The sequence below is a fragment of the Tupaia chinensis genome, unplaced genomic scaffold (assembly GCF_000334495.1).
Source record: "Tupaia chinensis unplaced genomic scaffold, TupChi_1.0 Scaffold000575_1, whole genome shotgun sequence".
NCBI lineage: Eukaryota > Metazoa > Chordata > Mammalia > Scandentia > Tupaiidae > Tupaia > Tupaia belangeri.
Genome location: NW_006160089.1, coordinates 2,608,471 through 2,623,959, shown reverse-complemented (window position 1 = coordinate 2,623,959; position 15,489 = coordinate 2,608,471). Strand labels below are relative to the sequence as shown.

General features: G+C 40.4%; 1 protein-coding gene across 1 annotated transcript in view; it reads left to right on the top strand.

Moving 5' to 3' along the window:
- GOLGA1 (golgin A1) overlaps positions 1-15,489 on the top strand; it is a 68,583-nt gene that overhangs the window by 15,826 nt on the left and 37,268 nt on the right. Inside the window, 6 exon segments of the mRNA XM_014591459.1 lie at positions 885-959; positions 2,193-2,290; positions 6,969-7,001; positions 11,442-11,570; positions 13,183-13,352; positions 13,836-13,947. Coding sequence (XP_014446945.1) covers positions 885-959; positions 2,193-2,290; positions 6,969-7,001; positions 11,442-11,570; positions 13,183-13,352; positions 13,836-13,947 — 617 coding nt within the window.

Below are 15,489 nucleotides of genomic sequence, written 5' to 3'. Positions count from 1 at the left end.
AAGGAAGAATAGTTGGGCTTGACTTATGTTAGAGAAGGGACTGGGAAGAGACTGTTAATTATTGAGCCCCCTTATTTCCTTGATATTGTCTTACAGGCTTAGTATGAATAACAACAACAATAACAGCAGTAGCGGGTATTTTTTATTGAGCACTGTGTGCTTAGTGCTCAAAACATGTAAAATACTTTATTATCTAATGTATCTTTTCAGGTATAGGCAATAGGTACAGTCAATATCATTTAATATATGAATAAACTAATACTTAAGATCAATAATTTGCTAAGGTCCCCAACTAAGAACTGCCAGATTTGGGATTTGAACTACTATCTACCTTTTCCATATGTCTTGCTATCTTCTTTGGCCACCCAGGTAATTCATTCTGACTTTCACCTTTTCTATGGCATAGATAAGTCAGTTCCTGTGAAGAAACTTTTCTAGAGGATTAAGTATTTTACTGTGATCCAACCACTATTGCTCATTTGTGTGGACTACTTCCAGTAAGCGACTTCCCTTTGATCTGTTCTACTCTAAGGCTGGAAGAGAAGTGAAAACTGAGAATCAAAATTAAGTAATGAGATAATACTGTGTTTTTCAGAGCAGCACATTAATTTCTGATGACCAGATCAAGCCTAATTCTTGATCTCTATCAAGTTTAAGCAAATTTGCCTGTTTGTATTCACCATTTTTACCATGGATAGGTTGTTCTATGCCTGTTTGCCTGTGTTGTTCATTGTTAATGGGAGGCTGTCTGCCTAGCTTTCCTTAACAGGAATGGTTTTCAGGTTGAGAAAATCATCATCATTTTCACTCATTTTTTGGTTTAATTAACTTCCTTTCCTGATGTTTGTCCATTCCTGGTATGTGCATCACCTTCCTCACCCAAGACTATGCTGAACAGGTCCGAAACTTGCAGAAGATAAAAGAGAAGCTTGAAATTGCATTAGAAAAACACCAAGATTGTACGTATTTTGTTTCCTGGTTTTTTTTTTTTTTTTCAATCTTTTCAGGGTTTAGATTTTTTAAATGAAACAGTAGTATATGATTAAGTTTGTCCTTTACAACTCAGATCTTTATTTTATAAATAGTATACTTCTTAATCAGGTTGAGAAAACATTTGTTTGGTATTTGTAAGTATAAACACAACTTATTTGTATTTTGCCTTATGGGCATGCTTCCTAGAAGGAGGTCATTACATAGACCAGTTGGTCTCACTGAGTTGACACGTTCATTGGCCACCCTTAGATTTTAGTAAAATTTAGTACCTGACCCTTGGTTCTAGATTAGGAGATGGGTTCTAAGCATAGCTTCATTATTGCTGTATGGAATATCTGGGGGAGCTCCGTTATCAGTCTCCCAATGATAAAACATACATTTGGTTTAGTCTACCTTAAGTACGTTCTCTTTTAGGGGCCCTCTAAAAAAGATGTTAGTGAAAGTAGGAAGTTATTGGGAACCAGCAGTTAGCGTATTGGCTATGTCACTGGACTCCCACGTAGCTGACCACGGTTCGCGTCCCGGACCCGGTGGCTTAGAACTCACGCCAGGCGCGTGTGCGTGCGTGCCCAAGATCCCAAGAGGAAAATGGAGGAGAAGGGATTGCGGCGTGACCATCCTCTCTGGGGGGTGATTTCTGGCTTTCTGTCTCTATGTCTCTCTCTGTCTGTCTGGTGAGCGTACACGCCCTATAGCGAAAACCTCTCAAAAAAAAAAAAAAAAAAAAAGTAGGAAGTTATTTGTTTTGTTAGTATATAATGTACTAAAATTTTTAAAGGAAAATAAAATAAAGGTTTTTGTTTTTTTTTGTTTTTTTTTTTACTTTGTTTTTTGTTAATTCTCACAAAGTAGTAGTAGCCATCACAGAGCAATAGCTTTGGTATTTTCTGGCAACCTACTTAATTCAGTGTTCCATTATAGTAGCATTTAAAAAGTTACCTTTTGGAATCTACTTAAATATATTCACTGACTATTACAAAAAAACAAAAATAACAAATAAACAAAGCAACTGGTCTATTACTAAGGCCAAAAGAGTCTTCTAAGAAGTCAAGATGATCAGGCTTTTCCCAGTCTCATAATCTACTTATGTGAATTTGGTCTTTATCGTTAAGTGATAATTATAAACTAATCACATGGGCTATTTGTCACATTGTTTTTGAAGTACTTCCATATCTGAAATAGAGCCTCTTTGTTAACAGCTTCCATGAGGAAATTTCAAGAGCAGAATGAGACATTCCAAGCCAACAGAGCCAAAATGGCAGAAGGACTGGCGTTGGCATTAGCCAGAAAGGACCAGGTATTTTATACATGGCACCCCCAAGATTGTTGGAAATATCTCACTTAGTGGCATGATTTCAAAAATCATGACAGGGGGACCAGCAGTTAGCGTAATGGTTATGTCACTAGACTCCTACGTAGTCGACCGCGGCTCGAGTCCCAGACCCGGTGGCTTAAACTCAACGCCGGGCACGTGTGCGTGCGTGCCCGCCCACGATCCTGAGAGGAGAATGGAGGAGAAGGGATTGCGGTGTGGCCATTCCTCCTGGGGGATGATTTCTCACTTTCTGTCTCTCTGTCTCTCTCTCTTTCTGGCGAGTGCATGCACCCTATAGCAAAAACCTCTCCAGAAAACAAAAACAAAGACCATGACATAGGAGCCAACAGGTGGCATGGTAATTGAGGCACTGGACTTCCACATGGCAAACCATGGTTTGAATCTCAAATCTGGTAGCTTGAAAATCATACTGGTTGCATATGCCTGTGTGCCCAAAATCCTGAGAGGAGAAGGAATTGTGTGGCCATCCTCCCTGAGAGTTGATTTCTCACTTTCCCTCCCTTTGTTTCTCTCTGTCTCTCTGGCAACCACATGTGTCCTATGGCAAAAACCTAAAAAAAAAAAAAAGACATAAACCCGGTAATAAATATTTGTGATGTAGGAAACAGGGAATGATATATAAATTCTTTAAGATTTCATTATAAAGTAAAAAAATTTACAATTTTAATCGTGAAAGTATCTAGAATGTGAGAGTATCATTCTTGGCAACTTTGTAGTTTTATAAAATTTAGACAGGAAATAGCTTGTTGTTACCTGACAGTGAGACCCAAACTAAGCAAAGAGGTCTCTGACCTCTAAAAACCTGTCTCAAAGCCTTAAACCCAAAACACTTGCCTGCATTCTACTGGTTGTGGAAGTATTTTCCTTGCAAAAAAGTTGTTGAGATGCTTGAAGAAGTAGTAGTAGGTTCATTAGAGGTTAGGTGAATATGGCAGATGATGCAAAACTTATTAGACCAATTCATTCATCTTTTGAAGCGTTGGTTGTATGATACGCATTTGGGCGTTGTCATGGAGAACTGGACCCTTTCTGTTGACCAGTGCTGGCTGCAGGCTTTGCAGTTTTTGGTGCATCTTGTTAATTCACTGAGCATACTTTTCAGGTGTAATGGTTTTTCTGGAATTCAGAAAGGATCAGACCCTTGGGAACCAGCAGTTAGCGTAATGGCTATGTCGCTGGACTCCCACATAGTCGACCGCGGTTCGCTCCCTGGACCCGGTGGCTTAAAAAAACTCACGCTGGGCATGTGTGCGTGCGTGCCCAAGATCCCAGGAGGAGAATGGAGGAGAAGGGATTGCGGCGTGGCCATCCCGCCTGGGGGGTGATTTCTCGCTTTCTGTCTCTATGTCTCTCTCTGTCTGTCTGGCGGGCGCGTGCACCCTATAGTGAAAATCTCTCCAAAAAAAAAAAAGAGAAAGGATCAGACCCCACCAAACAGTGACCATGACCCTTTTTCAGTACAGGTTCGGGTTTAGAAAGTGCTTTGGAACTTTTTCTCAGTCCAACTGTCATCAGTTGTGTAAAATCAAGTTTTTGTCACATGTCATAATCCGATCAAGAAATGGTTTGCTATTGTGTAGAATAAGAGAAGATAGTACTTCAAAACAAGTTTTTTTTTTTTTTTTTTTTTAATTTTCACTCAGCTCATGAGATATCCACTTAACAAACTTTTTCACCTTTCTAATTTACTTCAAATGCCAGACAACCATAGAATGGTTGACGTTGAGTTCTTCAGCAGCTTCTTGTGTAATTGTAAGAGGATCACCTTCCATGATTGCTCTCAGTTGGTCATGTCAACTTCTGATGGCCGGCCACTGTGTTTTCAAGGCTCTCCTCTCCTTTGCAAAAATCCATTTTTTTTTTTTTTTTGAGAGGTTTTTGCTATAGGGCACGTGTACTCGCCAGAAAGACAAGAGAGAGACAGAGAAACAGAAAGTGAGAAGTCACCCCCCTGGGGCCATGGCCACACCACAGTCCCTTCTCCTCCATTCTCTCTGGATCTCGGGCACACACGCACACCCGCCTGGCATGAGTTTAAGCTGCCGGGTCCAGGACTCGAACCGTGGTCAACTACATGGGAGTCCAGCGACATAGCCATTGCACCAACTGCTGGTCCCTCCTTTGAAAAAATTCTTGAACCACCACTGCACTGTATGTTCACTAGCAGTTCCTGGGCCAGTGTGGTGTTGATGTTGCAAGTTGCCTCTGCTGCCTTATAACCCATTTGGAACTCACTTGAATTTACTTTTTTTCTAACAGCATTTCCATAGTCTAAAAAAATAAAATAAACAGCAAGTAATGAGTCATTAGAAAAAAAGTAAAGTAAGAAGTACACATTAAAATGATGCATAATGTAACCACATTTATTTAAAACTGTATCCAATATTGGGACCAGCAGGTGGCATGGTGGTTGGGGCACCAGCTTCCCACATGACTGACCATGGTTCAAGTTCTGGACCTGGCAGCTTGCTTTCTCATTTTCTCTTTCTCTTAGGTCAAATTAAAAATAAATAAATGTATGAATAAAATAATTCCTTTTTAAAAAAAAAAAAAAAAGAAGGAGGACCAACAGATGGCATAATGGTTATGTTGCTGGATGGTTGACTGTGGTTCAAGTCCCAGACCCAGTGACTTAAAACTCACGCTGCATACGTGTCCATGCATTCCCAAAATCCTGAGAGGAGAATGGAGTAGAAGGGACTGTGGCGTGACCATTCTTCTGGGGGGTGATTTCTTGCTTCCTGTCTCTGTGCCTCTCTGTCTCTGCAGCGAACACACGCCCTATGGCAAAAATTTCTCTTAAAAAAGAATGTATCCAATATCAAACGGCAAATTTAAGTATGCAAAACCACAATTACTTTTGCACCAACTTAATATAATATTGTAATATTGTTATTATAGTAAATATGAAGTATACTTTGTTCCAGGTAGCTTTTTTTTAAGTTGCTAGAAGGCACGTGCACTCGCCAGAGAACAAGCACTTCCGGGGGGGGGGGGGCATCATTCTACCATAGTCCCTTCTTCTCTTCCTCTCTGTACTGTTGGGATTTGGGCCATGCAAGCACATGCACCTGGCGTGTTTTAAAAACTTCCTTGGCCTTAATTTGAACCATGGTCTGCCATGTGTGGTAAATTTCGGATGAGCATTAATATATTATAATGATACTCCTGATTTAGTAAGTCAGGGCAAATTTATTATATTGTATTTCATTTAAGAAAATACATAATTTATTTCATCTGTAGTAGGTGGGGTACTTGGTCATTTTGTTTTAAAGTGTATGTTTATCATCTAGGATATTTACTACCCAGAACAAATGTAATTTAACTGATACTCAGCGAAGAACTATTGTATGAGTGTATATAAATGAAGAAATAACCTAAAATTGGCAAATTCTGATTATAGACAGTGATTATAGCCTTTCATACCAATGGTTATTATTTCCCTGTATTTTTTGTTTTGTGAATAAGGGGCATAATTCCTTTTCCTCTGATTTATATCAGATGGCATGAAGCATGTTGCTAAAATCAAGAAGAGAAGGAGAACAATATTGCTGAAGATCTTTCAGTAAATTAATTTAATTAATTTCAGTAAATTAATTAATTTTTTTAATGGTTTTTGTCTTTGGGTGCATGCACTTGCCAGAGAGAGAGACAGAAACAGTGAAAAGGAAAGTGAGAAAGCACACCCCCAGGGGGGATGACCATGCCACAATCCTCTCCCCTCCATTCTTTCCCTGGGATCTCAGCATGCACACACATGTGCCCAGCATGATTTTGAAGCCTGCCATCCAGGACTTGAACCGTAGTCGGCTATGTGGGAGTCCAGTGATGTAACCACTATGCCATCTGCTGGCCCCAGTAAATTAATTTCTAAACAGTAACTGGAGAGTTACTTGACTCAGCTGGTCCCAGCTACCTACTCCCAAGAAATAATGACAGTACTTACAGGGAAATTCTCAGGAATAAGCTCAAAAGACTACAAAACAGCAGCAGAAACAGCTTTGTTTGGGTGGCCTGGCCTGCTTAGTAAAAATTTGCAGGCTTGGAGACCAGCAGGTGGCATGGTGGTTAAGGTGCTGGATACTCCCACATGGCCGACCATGGTTTGAGTTCCAGACTTGGTGGCTTGCTTTCTCACTTTCCCTCTCTCTCTGGTCAAATTAAAATAAATGAATGAATTCAAAAAAAAAAAAAAATGTGCAGGAAGGAGCCAGCTAGTGGTATGGTGTTAAGGGTGCTGGACTCCCACATGCTGACCACAGTTCGAGTCCTGGTCCTGGCAGCTGGCTTTCTCACTTTCTCTCTCTCTCTCTCTCTCTCTCTCTCTCTCTCTCTCCCCGGTCAAAATAAAAATAAATAAATAAAATGGATAAATAAAGTTAAATAAAATAATTCTTTAAAGTAATTTACAGGTTTATGTTTATGTCCTAAAATTTCATATAAAGTTCACTTCCTTCTCTTTTTAAGACTCTCTGGCCTCGTTAATATTAAACTAGTTCGTTGGGTGTTTTTATTTGTTCCTTTGTTTATTTGGTTAGTTGCTTGCTTTTTGGAGAAAAAAGGGTTTTTTGAAAATCTTGAAAATAGCAGATCCTCTTCCCTGAAAACTATACTCTTTTATTGTTTTGTTTCATTTTAGGAGTGGTCTGAAAAAGTGGATCAACTTGAAAAGGTTAGTACATCTTTATTTTTGTCTCATTTGTATTGATTTCCTCCCTGGGGCTTGGAAGATCTCCATAACCAGTGTACTAACCACTCTATCACCTCTGGAACAGGGCATTGTATGATTAGACACTGAGTTGAAAAGCTCATGTTTTGGGGGCCAGCAGGTAGCATGGTGGTTCAAGACACTGGACACTCCCACATGGCCAACCACAGTTCAAGTCCCAGACCTGATGACTTGCTTTCTCACTTTCTCTCTTTCTATCTCTCTCTGGTCAAATTAAAATAACTGGATCCATAAGTAAAATGATAATAATAATAATAACAACAACAAAAGGAATTAAATAAACAATTTTGAAAAAAACTCATGTTTTCAACTTTCTTAGTGGGTGTACAGGATAGCTTTGGTTTGCCTCTTCCGGTGTACTCTCCACTTCTCTCCCTTTCCCTGTGTTTTTGTAGTGGTTAGGGACTGCAACAGGGGTCTTCAGGGCCCTTGGCTTCTGATTGGATGCTGCCAACAGGGAACACCAGAATTATGTGTGGAAGAAGAGTGTGGTCAGGATGATATTCTCCCCACTTTCTCCATGTGGGGGCCCTTTGGGTTAATCGCATTCCATGGCCAAAAGTCACAGGTTCAGTCAGACGTTTGGTTTTTTCTTCTGACATAGATTTCTTTACCTTGTTTTTGGGTGACCTCTTCACCCTTTCTCCCTTCATGCCCAGCTGTTACTAGCACATTATCTTTTTCAGGCTTTCTTACCCAGCTTTAGCTCCGATAGGTCCTTTTGCTAAACTGGCCTCAGATCTCTAATTTGAGTCTGCCATCTGTTTCCTGCTGGGGCGCTGATTGACCTTGTGACATTACGAATAGTTCCTGACCAAGCAGTGGGGAAGGAGGGCATTTCCCTAGACTCAGCTTTGAGCAGATAAGAGGACCTCTTGGCTAGAAACAGATGAAGATGGACTATTCTAGCACCACAGCTCGTAGAATACCGTGTAGTGCCTTAAGCATTGTATTCCTTTCTGGCTTTCAGATACAGACAAGATGAAACTTAAAGCCTACAATCGTAAAAACATTTTAATGCTAAGATGATTGACAGAGTCAGTCGTCTCAGCCTGAATTATATTCCGCCTACCTAATTTTGTCCTTGTTTTCACTGAGTACTCTTTTTATTTTAAAGAGTTATTTTATTTTAACTTTATTTATTATTATTATCATTGTTATTTTCCAGTTTGATCAGAGAGAGACAGAGAGAGAGAGGAAGTGAGAAAGCAAGCCTTCAGGTCCAAGACTTGAACCATGGTCGGCCATGTGGGAGTCCAGCGCCCTTAACCACCATGCCACTTACCGGCCCCAACTGAGTACTCTTAAACCTGGTAGAAAAATTATTTCTTAGAATGAAAGATTCAGTTTCAAAGTATATTTACTGTTAAGTTTGTTGAACAAGTGAGCTTTATAATTGTTCCATTCTTTCCATAAACCAATGATTTTCTTTGTGTGCTCTGTAGAAATCTAATAATCAAGCTATCAAGCATGCTTTAAAAAAAATTTTTTTTTTTTTGGAGAGGTTTTTGCTATAGAGCGCATGTGCTCACCAGAAAGACAGAGACAGAATGCAAGAAATCAGCCCCCAGGGGGAATGGCCACGCCACAATCCCTTCTTCTCCATTCTCCTCTTGGGTTCTTGGGCATGCACGCGTACACGCCCAGTGTGAGTTTAAGCCACCGGGTCTGGGACTTGAACTGTGGTCGACTACATGGGAGTCTAGTGACATGGCCATTACGCTAACTGCTGGTCCTTAAAAAATTTTTTTAATTGCCAGAGGGTGAGTATGCTTGCCAGGGAGAAAGAGAGGGGAGAATACTCCCCAAAAGGAGGTACATGGCCCCTCTGCATTCCCTTCTCTTCCAGTTCTTCATCCTGTTGGGATTTTGGATGTTCATACACACACACACATACACCTGCTGTGTTTTCCAAGTGACAGAAGTCAGGATTCAAGTTGTGGTTGGCCATGTATGATCTGGTTCCCTTAACCACTAGGCTTAAGGCCCTGCCTAGAATACGTTAAAATTTTTAAAAAGTGCTACAGTGTTTGTGCACCTACTAGAGAAAGACACAGAGAGAATGAGCATGAGAAAACACTCCCTGTGGTATGATCATGTCATAGTATCTTCTCCATCTTCCCTTTCTAGATTTTGGGCACACATGCACATGTACCTGGTATGTTTTTCAGGTTACTAGATCTGGGACTCAGTACACAGCCAGTCATATGGTATGCAGCCACCTTAACCACTATACCATCGGCCGGCCTTAACATTTTTAGGTTAAAAAAAAGAACAGATAATTCAAGTCCCAAAGAAACTTCTGGTTGAAAAAAGACAACTCTATAAACATTCAGTTAGTGTTGATCTTCTTAAATATGGAGGTATGGGTTAGGTTAAGGTTTTCTTACCGTAAAATAAACTTTTTTTTTTCTTTTTTTTTTTTTTTTGGAGAGATTTTCACTGTAGGGCGCGTGCGCTCACCAGACAGACAGAGAGAGACATAGAGACAGAAAGCGAGAAATCACCCCCCAGGGGGGATGGTCACGCCGCAATCCCTTCTCCTCCAATCTCCTCTCGGGATCTTGGGCACGCAGGCACACGCGCCCGGCGTGAGTTTTAAGCCACCGGGTCCGGGACACGAACCGCGGTCGACTACGTGGGAGTCCAGCGACATAGCCATTACGCTAACTGCTGGTTCCCAAACTTTTTTTTTTTTTTTAACGTTTTTGCCATAGGTCATGTGCTTATACCAGAGACACACACACGCACACACACAGAGAGAGAGAGAGAGAAAGAGAGAGAGAGAGAGAGAGAGAGAGAGAGAGAGGAAAAGTGAGTCATCATCCACCAGCGGGAATGACCACACTGCAGCCCCCTCTCCTCCATTCTTCTCTCAGGATTTTGGGAAACAGCATGATTTTCAAGTCACAGGGTCTCTTTAAGATTTTGGCAGTTGAAGGGCCAGCAGGTGACGTGGTGGTTAAAGGCACTGGAATCTCACATGGCCCACCTCAGTTCAAGTCCTGAATCTGGCAGCTTGCTTTCTCACTTTTCCTCTTTCTTTCTCTGATCAAACTGTAAAAGAATAATAATAAAGTTAAATAATCCTATAAAAAAAGATTATGGCAGTTGAAATTCTCATTGAACGGGGTTTTTTGTCTCGAAATTATGGTAAAGGGGAGTCACTTAGGACTGAATCTAATAAACCAACTTCGGTTCACCAAAGGGATTTTGTTTTGTATTTTCAAAGGAGGAGTAGGAGAAATTAGACTAGGAAAGAGTAATGAAACATCTAATAGAGACATTTGAAGCCACTTTGGTTCTAGAGATGTTCTTCTGAGACTTAAGTTATTTCCAGTCAAGAACTAGAAACTACAACAGCAGGATTAATCCTTAACGGAGTCCATCCTAAGAAGATACTATTTAGCAAATTGTGACCTGTCATGTTTGTTTTTTTTCCTTGTTAACTGACTTCAGTTCTTAAGTGCATTTAATTTTTTAGTCATTTGGTGTTTCTTCATTTATTCATGTTCAGTTATTCATGTTCTTCAGCCAGTTCACTGTGTCACTAAGACATGTAAAATGTCTATCTGGAATTGTTAAGCAGACTTACAAACTTTAAAGGTTTTTTTTTTTTTTTGGAGAGGTTTTTGCTATAGGGTACGTGCTCTTGCCAGACAGTCAGAGAGAGACAGAGAGACAGAAAGTGAGAATTCACCCCCCAGGGGGGATGGCCACACCACAATCCCTTCTCCATTCTCCTCTCGGGATCTTGGGCACGCACACACACGCGCCCAGCGTGAGTTCTAAGCCACTGCGTCCAGGACTCGAACCGTGGTCAGCTACATGGGGGTTCAGCGACATAGCCATTATGCTAACTGCTGGTCCCTACAAACTTGATAGTTTTGAGTAACTGTTCTCCTTATTCACAGTTGTCATTTAAAATATACTTTTACTGGGGCCAGCAGTTAGCATAATGACTATGTCGCTGGATTCTCATGTAGTCAACTGCGGTTCGAGTCCCAGACCCAGTGGCTTAAACTTACACCAGATGCATGTATATGCATGCCCAAGATCCCTGGAGGAGAAGGGCTTGTGGCCCTGTCGCCCGTGGGGGAGCGGGTTGTGATTTCTCACTTTCTGTCACTCTGTCTCTCTCTCTTTCTAGTGAGCACACATGCCCTATAGCAAAAATCTCTCCAAAAAAATAAATAAAAAATACTTAAATATTTTGTAAATAACATCGTATTTGATCATGTTGCTGTAACATATCCCATTATCAATATGTTTTTGTCTATTGGCATTAGAGTTTGTAACATATTCCTTTATTGGAGAATTCTGCTTGCTTAATATAGATTTTTGATGTTTTAGTCGTCTGACTCAATGTCTTCTTCCAATTAGGAGAAAAGATTTCTGACAGCTCAGTTACAGGAAATGAAGAACCAGAGTTTGAATCTTTTCCAAAGGAGAGATGAAATGGATGAGTTAGAAGGCTTCCAGCAGCAGGAACTAAGTAAAGTAAAACACATGGTACACAATTTTGTTTTAGTAGCCAAATACTGAGTAGATGACCATTCACTCTGATGTTGCTAATCTTCACTCTCTAACTCTGATAAACATACCTCTTTGATATTAATTATATTTTTATGTTTTTAAATATTTTTATATGGGAAAGTTTTATGTGAAATGTATTTCCTTTTTCTTTTCCTTTCTTTAACTCAGCATATAAGCTCCCCCCCTTAGTTTTTTAAAGAATAACTTATTTAACTTTATTTATTAATATTTTTAAAAATTTGTTATAGGGCATGTGTACTCACCAGAAACAGACAAAGAGAAGGTAGAAAATGGGAAGGCAAGCCATCAGGTCCAGGGCTCAAACTGTGGTTAGCCGTGTAGGAGAATAACACCTTAGACATCACACCACCTACTGCCCCCCCCCCATTAAGCCCACAAAAATGTTATGAAAATGTGACTCAGGCAAGCAGGTGGCAGTGATTAGGGTGCTAGACTCCCTTGGCTCAGGCCAATGGGTAGCATAGTGTTAAGGTGCTAGACTCCTACACAGCCGACCTGGACCCAGGGGCTTGAAACACATGCCAGGCATGTATCTGTGCATGCCCAGAATACCAGAAGGAGAATGGAGTAGAAGGGTCTGCAGGTGATTTCTCACTTTCTCTTTTTCTCTTGGCGCTCACACGCCCTAGAGCAAAAATCTGTCTCTTAACAAAACAAACTTGGCTATTGGCACAAACTTTTTTAAATTTCATTTTCTTTTATACATTCAATTACATTATTTAGCTTACAAAGTGAATATTTCAATATGTGAACATTTCTCCCTAGTCCAGTTGATAAAACTATAAAATAGCTTCAATAGATAGTACCACATTTCTTTGTCTCATTTTTGCTTTGCCTTTATATTTTTCTTCTAAATGTCCTTCCTCAGGCCCTCCTCTTCCACACACACTGTATCTGGCATTTACACCCATTTACTGTGTTCCTATATCCTTCAGTCAATCAGTCTCAGTCATAGAGTGCGGACACTCGGTATATATTATGTGGGGTCATATAATGTCTCTCCTTCATGGCCTGACTTGCTTCACTCAGCAGTAAATCTTCCATATTCTTCCACTTTCTGTCAAAAGCCAGGGTTTTGTTGTTTTTTTTATGGCTGAACAGTATTCCATAGAGTATATGTGCCACAGCTTTTCAATTCATTCATCTGTTCGTGGGCATTTGGGTTGCTTCCATGTCTTAGTAATAGTGAATAGTGCCACAATAAACATCGATATGCAAGCACTTTTCCGATGAAGAATTGTTTTGTCCTTTGGGTAGATACCAAGGAGTGGAATTGCTGGATCATATGGTAGTTCTATTTATAGATATTTTTGAAGAATCTCCAAATTGTTTTCCACAGTGGCTGAACTAATTTACATTCCCACCAGCAGTGTAAGAGAGTTCCCCTTTCACCACACCCCTGTCAACACTTATCATTTTTTGTTTTTTTTTTAATCTTAGACATTCTGACTAGGGTTAGGTGGTAACTCGTTTTGATCTGCATTTCCCTTACGATGAGGGATGGCACAAATTTTTTTAAAGCAGTTTTTTAGCAGTAGTTTAGTATAATTTTGTTTTTTTGTGTCAGCTTCTTAAAAAAGAAGAAAGTCTGGGGAAAATGGAACAAGAATTGGAGGCACAAACCAGAGAACTTAGTCGCACCCAGGAGGAGTTGATGAACTCCAGGCAGATGTCATCAGACTTAAGCCAGAAGCTAGAAGAATTGCAGAGACACTATTCAACGCTGGAAGAACAGAGGTTCTTGCTTGGTCTGTGGGGCCCTTGGGAAGAGGTGTTAGTTTAGCTCTGGCTATTGCCTGCCTACCTTTCCCATTGCTCATTGCAACCTGCCAATCTCAATGTTGGCAGAAGCTTCTGGATTTGTCCCTAACTGACGAGGACTCAGGGTTACCACCTTTCCCAAACCCCACCCCCAGTCCCAACCCTTCTTCTGCCTCGACTCAGAAGTATTCCAACCCTACTGAGCATTTCAGTATGGTTTTCCTTTGTAAGCTAATGAGTAAGCAGAGGGAGATCAGGATTTCTTGCTTAAACTTGGTTGGGCTTTTTCTTTTTGGGCTTCTGCTTCAGAGAGCCAAAGAGTCTTATCCACTGGCAACCTTCGTGTGGCTAATGATGTTTGCAGCCTTGACTTATAAGGAACCATCTGTATTTTTCCTGAAGAATATGTCTTAAATGAGATATCCATATTTGCTCATTGTCTGCTTTCTTTCAATGAAGAGATCATATGACAGCTTCAAAGACAGGGGCAGAAAATAAGATCACAGCCCTGAAACAAAAGGAACAAGAGCTCCAGACATTCATTCAGCAGCTTTCCATTGATTTGCAAAATGTAAGTAGAGTGCAAAGACTAAACCTGTTTTCTAGGATTCATGAATGGTGATGAACACTGGTTTGCCAGCAGTTTCAGTCTCAGGGTGGCAGCTGGAACATGTCATTTTAAGTGACGCCATGACTCTCTTGTGGGGACCAGCAGGTTGCATTGTGGTTAAGGTGCTAGACTCTCACATGGTTAACCATGATTTGAATCATGGACCCAGCAGCTTGAAACTCAACACTAGGCTCATGTTCATGCATGCCCAAATTTCCAAGAGGAGAATGGAGAAGAGATTGAGGTGTGGCCATCCTCCCAGGGAATGATTTCTTGCTTTCTCACTCTCTGTCTCTCCAGCAAGCACACATGCCCTATAGAAAAAATCTCTAAAAAAAAAAACACAAAAAAACAAAAAAAAACACTCTTGTGATGTTAATTGGAGTTGCACGGAATCTGTGTCTCCATTTGGGTAGCACTGAGCACTTTATGTGAGTTTTCTTATCCACCAATATGGCCTATCTATCCAGATGGTTGGTGTTGCTGGTTTTCTTTTTCCGTTTGTTGGTTTTTAATTATTTTCTTAAGGGTCTCTAATTTTCTTCATAAAAATTTGTTATCTATTATATTCCTAGCTGTTTATTTTTTTATACCAATTATAAATTGTGTCATTTTAAAAATTACCTTCTGGGGCCAGCAGATGGCATAGTGGTTGAAGGGCTGGACTCCCACATGGCCAATTATAGTTCAAGTCCTGGACCCAGTGACCTGAAAATCACAACAAATAAATACATAAATGTTAAAAAAAAAAAAAAAGAAATCTAACAAGAGATATACATGCTTTAACATTTTTAAAAAGAATTATTTATTTAATTTTATTTATTCATCCAATTATTTTAATTTGACCAGAGAGAGAGAGAGAAAGTGAGAAAGCAAGCCACCAAGTCCAGGACTTGAATCATGGTCGGCCACGTGGGAGTGTCCAGTGTCTTAACCACCATGTACCTGCTGGTCCTAAAAAAAAAATTTTTTTTAATAAAATTACTGGGACCAGCAGATGGTGTAATGGTTACGTCACTGGACTCCCACATAGTTGGCCGCAGTTTGAGTCCCAGACCCAGCAGCCTAAAATTCACGCTGGGTGTGTGTGCATGCGTGCCCAAAATCCTTAGAGGAGAATGAAGGAGAAAGGACTGTGGTGTGGCCATCCCCCCGGGTGGGTGGTGATTTCTCGTTTTCTCTCTCTCTCTCTGGTGAGTGCATGCATCCTATGGCAAAAATACGTCTTACAAATAATTACTTTTTGTATTTTTGCTAGCATTAAGAAATTCTAGTTTGTTTTTGTCCATTTCTTAATTTGCTTTAGAGCACATGCACTGGCCAGAGAGAGAGAGAAAATGGGAAAGCATCCCACAAGGGGGACTAGGCCGCAGTCCCTTCTCCATGCTCCTCTCAGGATATTGGGCACGTACCACATGTACCTGGCATGTTTTTCAAGCTGCCAAGTCCAGAAACCAAACTGCTCAGTCAGCCATTTGGGATCCAGCCACCTTAACCACTATG